Source organism: Ischnura elegans, chromosome 7 (assembly GCF_921293095.1).
Source record: "Ischnura elegans chromosome 7, ioIscEleg1.1, whole genome shotgun sequence".
Taxonomy (NCBI): Eukaryota; Metazoa; Arthropoda; class Insecta; order Odonata; family Coenagrionidae; genus Ischnura; species Ischnura elegans.
Window position 1 is genome coordinate 106,804,862 of NC_060252.1, and position 14,591 is coordinate 106,819,452.

Consider the following 14,591-nt stretch of genomic DNA (forward strand, 5'->3'; position numbering starts at 1 on the left):
TAGGGTAAATTGTATAATCCAGGGGGGAGGGCTATAGCCCATCTCTGGATCCGGCATTGTCTGAAGCATAGATAAAATAAGAGCAGGGTGACAATCTCAAATTGCAAAGAATTGAATTAATTGTTCTCTTTTTTTATAGGCAAGTAACAAAGAGACCGTAAAAGATACCAGATCTACTGGTATAGTTGGTGATTGTGAGTTAAATGAGCATCATGCTACAAGAGCGGTTCACGTTTGGAATGTAAGAACTTGGGTGGGAGTTAGGCGATTGTAAAATGGCTACTTGAAAACGAATTTATTTACAACTCTTCAACTGGCAAGTCTGTGGACTGAAAAAAACTTGGGGGGGGGGGGGGTATTTCATTCAGACGGGTGTATATTGCAGGGGATTCGGTTTTTGGGGGTGTGCTTATGGATGTATCACCTGAAATTTTCGAAGGAAGGGGGCTCTCTACAGCACTGATGAATGGGTCTTCTTCTTCCTTCCAGTATTAGGCTACTAAGCCTGTTCCGGCTCCACATTACCATCTTTTCCTTGGTCTTCCTATACTTCTCTTGCCAAATGCTTGGTATTCCAATGCTTTTTTTGGAATTCTTTCATTTGGCATTCAAAGTAAATGTTCTTTCCATCTATGTTTGTAGTTTGTCAGTGACTGCCTGAACATCAGTCCATCTCTTATTTGGGTGTTTCTTATTTTATCCAATCTTGTGCAGCATTTTACTGATCTTAAAAATTTCATTTCCGATGATTCTATCTGCCTTAATTCATTCTTTTTTGGTACCCAACATTCTGATCGGTAGAGTATGGTAGGGACTGCCATCACTTTGTAAAATTTTATTTGTGTTTCTTTTCTTGTTTTGTTTTTTAGAGTTCTTCTAATTGTGCCACATATTCTCTGGAAGGTGTTGACCTTATTTATAATATATTTTTCCTCATCAAATGTTAAATCACATCCCAAGTACTGGAAGTGCGACACTTGCTCCAAGACTTGATCCTCAATAACAATTTTTGTTCGTATCGGGTTGCTTCCTAAAAATGCCATAGTCTTTGTTTTGGTTGATGAAATTCTCAGGTTGTATAGTTTGCTCAACTGGTGTAGTCTGTGTACTGCCATCTGGAGTTTGTCTTGTATTATAATGTGATCGTCAGCAAACAGCAATGTATTTAAGTATTGAGATGGTCGCAATTCTATGAGTGGGCATCGTCCCTAAGTATACATGGAGTCTAGTTTACTGCTTCTAGATGTTAAAAATACTCTGCTGAGAAACATGGCGTGTTACACAAGAACCACTAATATTAAAATGGAGGATTAGCCAGTGTGCCCCTAGACATTGGCGTAACTATAGGGGGGGATGAGGGGATAGGTCCCCCCACAAAGCCTCGGAGAAACAAAATATTTAGAACTAGTGTCTACTTATGGCATATAATAACTTCATCTGCTTAAATTTAAATTTTAAGAGCCAAAATGATGTAAAATGTATTTCAAAGCTAGTATTTTTCAAAAATTTTCTCAGAACCCTCGTTGCCTTGGGGGGGGGGGGGGGGTCGCCTCCATCCCCCGAAGCATATTTCCAATCATGCCACTGCCCCTAGAAGTCACTCATTGCGCTTTGAAATTTGTTTGCGAAAGCCGACACTCGCGTCTCTGACAGACAAAACGAGATGATGTGATCTATCGAATGCGAAACTTTACTTTTTCATTACTCGCAATTACAAATGTAGAGAATAAACGGATTGCTCCAAGTTCATATCCATTCTGCGGACCAAGGGCGTTCCCAGGATCAAAACTAGGGGGAGGGGGGCGAGCCATGGTCGTTGAAGTCTTAACATTTTTAATCTTAAGAAATTTATAACTGCGCTTAATTTATGAAATAATTTGATTAAAAAACTTATTTAGTTACATGCCTTATTCTATTATCATTTTTCATGAGTTAAAAGAAAATTTGTTGAAAACTTTCGTTTCAATCCAGTTCTGATTTTCGTTAAAGATTTCTGCGATTTTTGATTCCATCGCTGCCCCCCGCTGGGTACGCCCATGCTGAGGACATTTCTGAAATCATTAAAATACGCCAAAAGAGGTGGCACAAATGAAGCTGGACGGACTGTGTCCTCCTCTATGTTATTTAGTCCCTTGATTGAAGTTAGGAGACTACGTGGATGAATACGTCCCTTACAGAGGCGTAGCTAGGAATTAAGGATGGGGGTTTTAGGTGCAACTAATGCCGGTGTGTGTGGGGGTATGGAATACCCACCAGGATAAGCGGTAGGCGCGAGATTAATAAATTGCGGAATTTTAAGATAAATGGCTCAAAATGGTGAGTTTTACGGCTTTCTGAGGGATATTTTATTAATCCTTACACTATTCTATTAGTAATATCAATCCAATTAAGTAAAATGGATTAAACTTCAAAATTTCTCCGATCTCTGGGGGGGGGGGTTGTATAACCCCCAAAACCCCCCCTCGCTGCGCCACTGGTCACTTAAAAGGAGCCACTTCGTGATCAGTACTATTCAAAAATATCCTCAGCGCGACGATGAGTGATCCATTTTAAATCTTTTTTGCATTAGAGTACTTTTATCAATCAATTGAAATTTTGGGTTACTAACCCGCGTCTTGTGGCTTAAAACGTTAACGATTCTTCCCGTCTGCTGAAGACCTCTTCAGGACTGATGTGATTTGGAGAGGATGTGCTTCTGTTTAAACAGTACATAAATAATATAAACACTATCTTACAGACGCTTACTTCAACCCTCTCCCGTGAACTGCTGGCGGTAGAGAAGAAAAATAATGAAATTCGAATGCGAAAATGGGAAAAGTTAACTTATGAGTAGAGATACGTGAAAATCGCACTTTCATTTTTATTTTATTTCACTTTTAATAACAGTTTATCGCATTTTGGAGCGTCTATTTTTTATTTTCATAATCAGGTAGATGACGATAAAATGTAGTGAAACACAGTTATGTGACAAAATACAGAATATTATATATAATTGTGTTGTACAACAATAATAAATTAAGGAATAGAACTTATAGTGGCGGAGGTGTAGCTTGCCCGCGCCCACTTGTAGTTCGCGGCCACGTTGAGTCCCAACCAACTAGCAGGCTTATAGCAGCTGGCCAGTCGCTCACATGCTTTAAGCGGTGAGTGTCGGCGGAGCATTTAAACTGCGCTCGGCACAAAATGTACGAATTTCGCCGTCGAAAAGGCAAATTTGCGTTAAATATCATAAAAGTGCAGTCATCGCATTTATTTGCGCACATCGCATTTGCGATTTTCATGCATCTCTACTATTAACGCATGCTAGTTAAATGGCGCATTCACCCACGCACACATACCACTGCAGATCGCATAATACCTCCCGACCTATGTTCAAAACCTCCTGTCTCTCCCCTCCCCCTCTTCCAAATGCTGCCATCTAACTGGAGGAATCGCGGCTCTCGGCGTGACACATGTGAGCCAAGGGTACTGACAATTCTTGTTTGGCTCTCAAGTTTCTGGAAAAAAAGAGAATAGTTGCGCGGTGCCCCGGTGAAGAGACTGCTGTGAACTGCCCGAGTGATTTCGTTGGGGACGCCGTGAGACGTAGTCATTCCGTCGGCTCAATACCTAAAATAAACTTTTTGGTTTGATCTGTTAAAGACAGATATCGTTGGTCTCTCCAAGTGAAGGATAATTGTTGCGTGCCGAATGGAGTTTGTCAATAATCCTCGTGGAAAGCGCATTGTTGAGACGTGTCAGTGTAGGTGCTCTTAGCACCTTGATGTGTTAGTGCGGTGTGATGTTGCAGCTGCCATGAGAGTTGAAGAAGAAGGATTGCCAGCGGCTCGGAACTGCCCGAGATCTGTGCCCCATACTTGCGGTCTTGTGTGGTTGAATTGCTGCATTGTTAAGGTATCGTACCCAGGGATACCGACTAACAAAAAATATTGGGGGGGCTCAAACCGGGGATCTTGCCCCGGGAAATTTTATAAGTAGTGAGTTTGAAGTTTTTTAAGCATTTTAGAAGACTCATATGATCAACATTAGAACCATGATAACTCGAATCTCGATATCTGGACACTCCCGGGAAAATCGACAAGCCTGACAGATTTTTTTCCTCACACCCATAACGAATTTTTGAGGGGGCTCTGGCACCCTCAGGCCCCATGGAGTCGGCGCCACTGATCATATCTGGTACCGATGATAATCGCGCTCATTTCATATTTTTTTAAACTTCCGTACACGAAGAAGAAGAAATATCAGGATTTTACAAACTTTACTCGTAGGTATTTCATTTGCTAAGTTTTCCAATTCTCATGAATGATGTCGATGGGGTTTTTGATATGGCCTCAGCCTTCGGTGACTGCGCTGTCTCCCTGAGCACTCGCTTTGTTCATACGTATATGTTCACTCATTTTCATAACTGCGTAGTGTAATGCTGTGTTCTAGAGGAATTAGAGCCTAATCTTCCCAGCCAGCACGTTATAAGTCATTGAGATAAGGTGAAAGGAGGCGCTTATCAAGTAAGCTTGCTATGGGTTCCTTACGGATGGATTACAAACTTTCAGCACTTCCGTAGATGTTGTTTTTATTCCATCGATTTAGAGTATTCATTAATGGATTTATGTATAAGAATAATTTTTCCATTCTTGGCACTTCTATAATATGAGTAGAAATAACATCATACGGCCATAATTTGAAAAACATTCACATTTATGAACTGTTGGTGAAGCGACGGTCGCAGGAAAAACACATACTTTCACAAGAATAGAGACACAGAATAATATGTTACTTCCGGAAGGAATCTCTAGTAAGTATATGATGAGCTATGGATGCGTAGGTCATATGATCGTTCCTCCCCGCAGTTATTTTTTTTTCTTTCCGCCGCAAGGATAAAGTACTTTTACTATGCTTCAAATATACAAATCAGTGAGATTCGCGGATGATCAGGCGTTGATTAGCCAGTCAGCGAGGGAGCTTCAGGCACTAGTGGATGCGTTATAAGAGCGTTGCGAGGAGTAAAGGATGATGATTAATCACAACAAAACTAAGGTAATGCGGTTTTTTAAAGCATCATGAGCGAGGAATGTGAGACTTAAGATAAAGGTGGGTGGTGAAAAACTTGAGCAGGTTGAGCGGTTCAACTATTTGGGCAGTACGTTAGAGGAAAACGGATACAGCAGTAAGGGCATTAGGAATAGAATTGCATTAGCAAAGGAGGCGTTCATGAACAGGAAGGAGATTCTGAGAGGATCGTTATGTAAGAGTTTAAAGAAAAGGTTAGTGAAGAGTTTGATCTGGAGTGTAGCGCTCTACAGTGCGGAATCGTGGACATTGAAGAAAGACGACGAGAGAAGATTGGAGACATTCGAGATGTGGGTATGGAGGAGAATGGAGAAGGTGAAGTGGACGGAGAGGAGGAGGAACGACGAAGTGCTGGACATGGTGGGTGAACAGAGGCAGCTTTTAGATGTGATACGGAGGAGACAAGGTATGGATGGAGTTAGTGCTTAGCGGGGAGGGGATGCTGAAAATGGTGTTAGAGGGTAGAATGTTAGGGAAACGAGGGAGGGGAAGGAAAATAATAGGATTTTTAGATAGACTGAAAGGGAGTAGGCCTTACAGTGAATTGAAGAAGGCAGTGCTGGAAGGAAAAGGATGCTTCCAGATCACTTCTTGAAGTCTCCATGGAAACCTACCTTATTCGGTAGAATACTGTAATAACAATCTTCACCAGCCGTTCGGTTGCAGTTGTTAATTTTTTTCTATTTACGGGAAAATCTGTTATCAGTTGTTTATCTCTTATAAAGACTCGCCGAATTTCACCGGTAGGCTTAAAATTCATGTCGGGATGAGCAGCGTAGCATGTGTAGTACGCTGTTCAGCCGCTTTTGGCGCTCCAACAGAAGCGACTTACGTTGTCTGAGGATATTTGACGGCATTCCTTTCCTATTCTTCCCTAAATCTTGCCCTTGCCTTAAATAAGCCCCTTAGCTTACGATAACCTGCTTATCAATTTTTTCCGTAAGAAAACCATAAGAAACGGATAACTCTCTTACTCTGTACTATCTGGGTTGGTTGCCCTATAAATTTCGTCTGAGCGTGTCCTACGTATTGCAACGCCGTCATATTTGTGTTTATTGATTTTATGTTTATTGATAAAGTTGTTGCTACGGGTTTTTTGGTTGTTGTGGGTTGTTGACTGTAAAAATGAGAGAGATTGTGTCGCGTTACAAATATATATCAAATAAAAGAGCATTTAAAAGTTTAGTTGTTGGAACCAATTCGTATACGCGAGTGATATTTCCACTGAAATCTACTAGAGAGCGATAATAGCAAAGGTGGCGTTACAGTATTGGTGGCGTTGGAAATGTATCCTTCCAGTGATCCAATGCATTAGAGCAAGGTGCCCCTTCCAACATCATCTGTTGCGTGAATCTTTTTTTGCTATGGCAACGCGATTCTAATAGGGTAGTTTCCTTCATCAAAGAAAACGAAAGGCATTGAATGCGATTCGTTACCCACCATTAGTGTATTCATAATACACAGATTATTTGGTTTTAGAAATCCCAGTTTAAACGAATGGCAATGGTTAATTTTATCCTCATTTGAAAAAAGGCCAGATTGGCGGCCATGCGATGCCACTCCGCGTGACGTCACAGGGACCTAGTTTCTACACGAGAGGATAGGAGTTTTACATCGTCTGAGATTACCAATGCATGCATGAGGCACAGAGCTCAGGGAAACATGCCTTAATAATCACCTATTAAAAGTGCCTATGGTCGGAAAGTTTCCTTCGTTTGATAAGGTATTAATAATCCGTAATTAAGCGAAGCGCTGCCTGCTAGGAGGGTACTCTGCTACCTGCTAGAAGCCTGCGCCTAGCGGTGCACATGTCCGCGCTCCAAGGTCACCTCACTTTGCGGCAGCGGGAACCAGAATGGCGTCACTCGGACTTTTCCCGGCATTCATACTTACAATTAGCCGTCGCGTTTTCGCGCGCTTGAAAATTTTCACTTTTCATTTAATCGCGAAAAATAGATATCGTCATTTAAAAATCTAAAAGTGTGAAATGCGTACTCCAGGGGCAATAATCTTTCGATTTAGGCAATAAAAAATAAAAGGAAACCACCCTATTAGGCGAATGTTTAAATGCTCCCTATCCCTATTGTTGCCTACAATCGGAGAGTTCATTTCCTTTGAATAAATCCGCTTAACCAGTGACGCTGAATGATGTGGCATGACCTGGATTCTCTTTAATGGTCAAATAGCGCTTCCAAGGTTAATCCACAATATTTATCATATTGTATGCAAAGGGGAGGGGGCCGAAATGATAAAATCGCCCGCTGCGAAGAGCTAATTTGTACTTTCAATCCATCCCGTGCATCCTTATTTTTTCATTGCGCATTTATTTAAAAAATGAAATATTACTAGCTGTACTCCTTAAAAATTACTTAACCTTACTTTGCATGGATTTTTCCCTCTACGCAACATAATCCTTGCCTTGCACGTTACCTATTTTCACCTCTTTATCCCATCAAAATATTTGCTTAATTCTTGCTTGCGAGTTCGTATGCCACATGTTTGTATCCGGTCTTATTACCATCCTCCTCTCCGACTTTCAAACATATTTCTATCGATCTTCCTCAGCACTTACGCACTACTTAATTGTGGAGTCCATGTCATATTCTTTGCCATCCCGTCACTAACATTGATCATTTTTATTGTTGGTTAAAATTTCTTTTCCAAAAATCATATTAGAATATATTTGAGATCTTATTTCTTTTTCCACTTGATATTTTTATTCCTATTTTCTGTGTCCGTGCTCCTTCAAGTTTGTGTACAAAGCCAAAGTAATATTTTTACATGAGATCAGTTTATAAGCTTTGTTGCACACAAAATTCTTCGTTGGCATTTTTTTCCAATTCTGTTACTCCAAGATAGGAATAGGGTAGTTTCATTCATCAAAGAAAACGAAAGGCATTGAATGCGATTCGTTACCCACCATTAGTGTATTCATAATATGTACACAAATTATTTGGTTTTAGAAATACCGGTTTAGACGAATGGCAATGGTCCATTTTAACCGCATTTCAAAAAGGCCAGATTGGCGCCCATACGATGCCACTCCACGTGACGTCAAAGGGACCTAGTTTCTATACGAGTAGATATAAGAGTTTTACATCGTCTGAGATTTCCAATGCATGCATGAGGCACGGAGTTCAGGGAAACATCTCTTAATAATCACCTATTAAAACTGCCCATGGTCGTAAAGTTTCCATCGTTTGATAAGGTATTAACAATCCTTATTAAAGACAAGTGCTACCAGCTAGCAGGGTACTCTGCTACCTGCTAGCATCCTGCGTCGTATCAGCGCTCAGAGCCTCGCCCCAAGGTCACCTCACATGCGGCAGCGGGAACCAGAACGACGTCACGCGGAGTTTTTCCCTGCATTCATACTTAGCCGTCGCGTTTTCGCGCGCTTGAAAATTTTCGCTTTTCATTTAATCGCGAAAAATAGATATCGTCATTTAAAAATCTGAAAGCGTTAAACACGTTCTCCAGGAGTAATAATCTTTCGATTTATCCAATAAAAATAATAGGAAACCACCATAATCTGTTACTCCACGATGGGAATCAGGAAGTGAAACTAAAATGCAAACAGCGACGACAAAGAATGTCAGGAAAGCGACCGCCTTAAGCTAACACCTTTTCTCTGTAGGTTCGTTTTGTCTCCAAAATTTAATGTACCTATTGTAGACATTGGATTATTTTATGCTTGGTCAATTCAATTCCCTTGATAGTGTGACCATATTTGGTGGGAAATTTGATCGATCATTTTTGGGGAGCTTGGCGTGAAATTTATTTTCTCCAACGATACTCTGTCATCAGTCGAAAGACGATGACACCCGAAAAATGACATTCTTTTGTATAATAAATGAAATTGATGCCTTTGTTATCTTGAACGCCTGGTCACTCAGTGTGTAATTACTTTCGCAATATTCACTCAGTGATCGTAGTATTCATTCTCTTTTTCATTGAACAGTCAGACTGATGCGTGTTAAGATAATCTAGCAGTTTTCATCGATGACCGTTGAAAGAAGCACCCTGATACTACTGTTTATCGTGAACTATTATTGTGACGTGGTATTTAACTGCTCATCAATCAATGACCTGGAAGTATTATAATGCTTTTAGCTGCGGTGGATTGCGTGGTTTAATTTTTTCTTCGCTTTTAGTTATGGCCATGTGAATTTAGTTTCCGGTATTTATTTAGGTTATCCCATTTTAGCCTAGGTGATGGGCCGTAAGTCTATGGCATTACTAATTTAGAATTACTATTTAATTACCGAAATATTGTGTTAATAACAATTTTTTCTGGCTATATGTATTTTGGCTATAATAGTCGGGCGTCAACAATTTTCCCAGTCTACGTGTTGGTCTTTAGCTTTTAGGAGTGAGCTATCTCAAAATGCGGAAAAATAAATTGTATAAATTCACCGCATCTTGGACTTTGTGGCCAGTTCTTGTCGCTAGTTATGCCTTTGCAACAAGTTATCATGTAGCCCATGGTTCAAAAAAACGAAGGCTTTCCTCAAAAAGCCGTGTCATCAGCTTTGCATCACTATTGTACTCCACCGTTTTTTTCTTATTGCATTGCAATTACGGTTTCCTGTGGATGAAAAAAGCAATCGAAGCAGATTGGAACACCTCCGTTGAGAGTAAAATACGTCTCACTGTCGGATTCGCTTATATACTGATCGCAATTGTGAACCATGCAAGTTCTTTAGCAATCACGAGGAAAGTGTCGGAAATCATGAACGATTTGGACAGATGGGATAGGTATTGGATGGAAGCTAGGAAGGTTTCCCCTGGACAGCGAAACAAATCGATAGCAATATTGGCCGTTTGTTTGGTCGTTTCCTTAGGCGGACCCAATAAGGTCATCATGTCTGACGAGGGAGAACCGTGGTACATTTTAGCCATCAGATGCGATATGATAGTGGTGAGAACGATTCTTTTTCCCCTTCTCGCTCTGCAATTCTCAGGAATGGTCAGCATGATCAAGACTAGGCTGGTTCTCATCAATGAATTAATTGTACTGCTAAGAAATCGAGATGGTGGAGATGTATGCGTGCCAAGAAGGATTTTTCCTGCCCTCCCCACAAGAAATAAGAAAAGGGGAAGGCTTGTTGAATATGTGCGTACTCTTAGAACTGCGCACAGTGACCTCTGTGATATTTCCAAGCGCCTGAACGGCACCTTTGACTTTATCCTCTTCTCAATGGTGATAAGCACTCTAGTTTTAACTACGTTTATCTCGTTTATGGCACTAATTGAATTCATAAAGCATGGAATTAACTACGACGTCGTTCACTACATCTGCAGAGGATTGTGTCTCACACCAACATTCATTCTTATGACAAACGAATGTGCGGCTACGACGAAAGAGGTAATTACATTTTATAACCAATAAAATTCTGGCATATGCCTTCTGCATTACGCCTGTAAAATCGTTGCGAGAGAGGTATTACATAACGTGAATCACTGAAGTTACGAGGAAAATATGATATATTGCACGTTTACTTTTCTATCCATTAATGTTGCTCAACTCACTCAGTATCGAATCGGCGAATGCTGCATAAGCTGCTGCTTTGATTGATCGATTTGATACAATAGGGTAGTTTCCTTCATCAAAGAAAACGAAAGGCATTGAGGGCATTGATTGCGATTCGTTACCCACCATTACTGTATTCATAATACACAATTTTTTTTGTTTTAGAAATCCCAGTTTAGACGAATGGCAATGGCCAATTTTAACCGCATTTGAAAAAGGTCAGATTGGCGCCCATGCGATTCCACTCCACGTGACGACACAGGGACCTAGTTTCTACACGAGAGGATAGGAGTTTTACATCGTCTCAGATTACCAATGCGTGCATGAGGCACGGAGCTCAGGGAAACATGTCTTAATAATCACCTATTAAAACTGGCTATGGTCGGAAAGTTTCCTTCGTTTGTTAAGGTATTAATAATCCTTATTTAAGCCAAGCGCTTCCAGCTAGCATAGTACTCAGCTACCTGCAAGCATCCTGCATCGCATCAGCGCCCAGAGCATCGCCCCAAGGTCACCTCACTTGCGGCAGCGGGAAGCAGAACGACGTTACGCGGAGTTTTTCCCAGCATTCATACTTAGCCGTCGCGTTTTGGTGCGCTTGAAAATTTTCACTTTTCACTTAATCGCTAAAAATAGATATCGTCATATAAAAATCTAAACGCGTGAAATACGTACTCCAGGAGTGATAATCTTTCGATTTAGGCAATAAAAAAATAAAAGGAAACCACCCTATTCAATGGTGATTTGATGGACAATATGATACCCTCTTTTCGTTCATCAATTCATGAATTGTAGATTACAAGGGAGAGCATTTTTAGCCTTTTTGACGTGATTCCAACAATATTCCACAGGCGCTAAATACTCGTAGAAGTCGGACCCAAGGTCACGAAATAGTCGAGTTAATTTTATCCATTTTCTGTCTTTGGAGTTCAATGATTTTTGTTTTCCTGCTACTCCTTTAGATTTCATCCAACATCATATTCTGTTTCCCTTTTTCCGCGTTTTTTTTCAGCCCATAACTTTTACTACGGTGCAAGGGTGCAATGGAAGGTACAATGGGGGGAAAAGTATCCCAACACAGTCTGTGCCGCCACCATCGCTTCGCAAGAGGATGGAGGATTCCCTTTCTAACGGTACAAAATCCTTGGAACGAGATGAGAGTAATTCAAGTACGGTCTTTTTCAGTAAGGTCGTGATGGTAAACTTACCTACCTCGCACCGAGGCTCGAACGTATTTCGTATTGCTCACCAGAATTTTGGGGCATTCGATATCCTCAACAGTTTTGCCTTCCTTTTTCCCGCTATCTCTCCCTCTAACTCTCCTTTCCTTTGCTTATTCACACCTTACCTGGCACTCGTTCTAAAATTCACTTAAAGCCCATCTCCACTACCTCATTTTGGCCTCATTCACATTACGATTGTTCCAGCGATTGTCGGAACTATCGTGCATTCACACAAAGATGGTTAAAACCTGTGCTGCCCTCTAGTGCTGACATCTAAAGTGAACGGGAAATTCACGGTTAGCAAAGCTGTTGAGGTATGCAGGGTCAAGATATTTCTGTGTTCAATGCGTCTTTACCGAAAAAATTTTCTTCCGCCCATATTCTTCCTTCCTAGAACAAATCCATGAAAAAATAGAGTTTCAAGAGCTTTTCATCTTTCTTTTGTCGCTTTCTTTTCCGGTCTCCCAGCGCCTAACCATAGTAAAGTGGCAACGTTCGGAACTACGTCAACTATAGTCAGGACTTGCATTCACACGGCTAGTTCAGCCAAATATTGTTTGCACGATCGCTCGGAAAATCGTAATGTGAACGAGGCATTTCTCGTCTCTGAAAATTTACGGCATAAATATTCGGCAGGCGTAATCTGCAAGACAGCAATGGCGAGGAGCGATTATGAGCAACAGGAATTACTCTAATACCTAAATAATCATCACTTTAAAAGGTTTTAGTACGTCAATGGTGACTGAAAATATTTCCTCAATGCATGTGCACATTATTGTTACAAATTTAAATGACGACACTCAATTTTGCGAGGTAAATGCCATAAATAGTAAAAAAATTAACATTTTATTTTTTCCTAGTCATTGGCCAAAACAAAAAAATCTTTTATTTTCTGCAGTTTGAAACATCATTTTATTTTCAATTGCTTTGAAAACCAATTTCGTAAAATTAAAACAACTCATAATATTTATTGCTGTCAAAAGTAACTGTCAAATAAAAGATAAATAAGGACAAAACAATTAAAGCACGAAAAACATACTTCAACGAATTCACGCTTCACTTGGAACAATATCGCTTCTTTTAAAAATTCGTAATCCCAGAAGCACTTCGATGTATTATATTTCAGCATAAACATCTCCGGTTGTGCACAAAGGTGTCCCTCTTCTCCGATTTTTTAATTCCTCGTTACCCTCCCTGTTGCATTTATCCCAGTAGTACACGGAACTTCTATTTTTATTCATCCTTCGCTATGTTTCCGCTGCTGTCTAGCCAGTCCCCCACAAGCCGACTACTTTTCCCCCTCTCGCTTGCCCACAAAGGCGCCTCAAATCAAGATAGGATCATTTTGTTCTCGATCAAAATAAAAACGCGTTCTGGCCATGTGCTCGTCTGTCCTTCTAGAAAAGCTAGAACTTCTTCAAAGGCAACTGCTTTCAAATGCGTGGCCCATCGAATCTGCTCGTTGACTGTCTTGTTTACCTCAAGAGAAAGCTTGCTATGGCCCGTAGTGATTTTCGTCGTTTCGTTGAGTTATGCTTAGGAATATTCAGAGGAGCGTTCCCAATGTGCGCGCATGATGCCGTCGAATGCGTCTCTATTCTACGGAGTTCATCGCGAGCCATGCTCTGGGTTGCGGGAGACTCAGTGGTCGGTCGCGTGTTTGGACGACGAAGAAAGGAAATGGTTTGCCTTGTTTGAATTTCCCACTATCTCGCGGAGCGATAGTGGGTTTCCTTTGGGATACTTTTTCCCCCATAGTACGTGAACTGCATTGTCGATGTGTGGCAATTCTATCTTTTCAACGCATTTTTAGTGCCCAACAGGTCAGAGATGGACTCTTTGGGAATAGAGGAAATGAAATCGGGTCAACATATATGCTAACTTACGGGAGTAAAATTATGAACGCTTAATTTGACATTATTTCGAAGAGGGAGTAGGTGCAGTCCCGTGCAAAAGTTTTAGGACAAATTGTTTGTGGCGTTGATACAATCTCCTCAGGATGTTACTAGTCCATTAGGGCTGTTCACCACTTGTTAGAGTGGTACAGTGGCGTAGCCGGGAAATTTGTTCGGGGGTGGGGGAAATTTTTGAAAAACAGGGTACTTACAAAGTAATGGGTTTTAAACTAATTTAAAAAACTTTTAATAATCGAAAAAACTTAATTTGTTTAAAAATAATTTGTAAATTCATGGTTTTTTAAATATTTTGTTTTCTTTAACCTTCTTTCTTTTCTACCGCTGGAGTGGTAGTGCCTTGTATCTTTGGCGATGCAAAATTCTTTGGCCCCATTCATATCCCCTTTGCTTATTGACGGACATGTATGGCTTCCTACCGTCAACCATCATTTTTTTAGGTTTTTTATGTCAAGATCAGATTTCTGTGCTAGGGTCACTTATGATATGTTACCAATTTTTCAGTCAGATCGTGCAATAAATGCAATTCATAAAGTGCAACTGGAGTATCATTCAAAGGAAATACATCATGAGGTAGGCGTAGACATTTTTTCGTTGCTGTAAAATTTATTTAAGGTGAAAAATATTTCATTCTACTCAGTCGAGTTTTAACATGAGGGCGGAATTGATTTCAGTTGGATGCGTTCACTCATCAGTTGATGCTGAGAAAATTCTCCTTCACCGCCCTTGACGTCTTCACTTTGGATAGAGGTGTCGTATACATGGTAAGAGATATACCTTAGTCCTTGTCTCAAACACATTTTTCAGTTTATTTCAATTTCCAATCGTTCTAACAAGACTCATAATAAGATTGGT

General features: G+C 40.5%; 1 protein-coding gene across 3 annotated transcripts in view; it reads left to right on the forward strand.

Moving 5' to 3' along the window:
- Nucleotides 1–3,380: 3,380 nt before the first annotated feature.
- The window catches only part of LOC124162363, a 31,568-nt gene continuing 20,357 nt past the window's right edge, over nt 3,381–14,591 (forward strand). The window contains exons 1-3 of one of the 3 annotated variants that reach the window (XR_006865545.1): nt 3,381–3,894; nt 14,241–14,309; nt 14,411–14,500. Coding sequence is in view for 1 of the 3 variants with exons in the window: in XM_046538873.1 (XP_046394829.1) it covers nt 3,796–3,894 (99 nt within the window). In the remaining 2 variants the exon portion in view is untranslated. The remainder of the gene's footprint in view (nt 3,895–14,240; nt 14,310–14,410; nt 14,501–14,591) is intronic. The other 2 variants (XR_006865546.1, XM_046538873.1) reach the window with 2 other exon arrangements.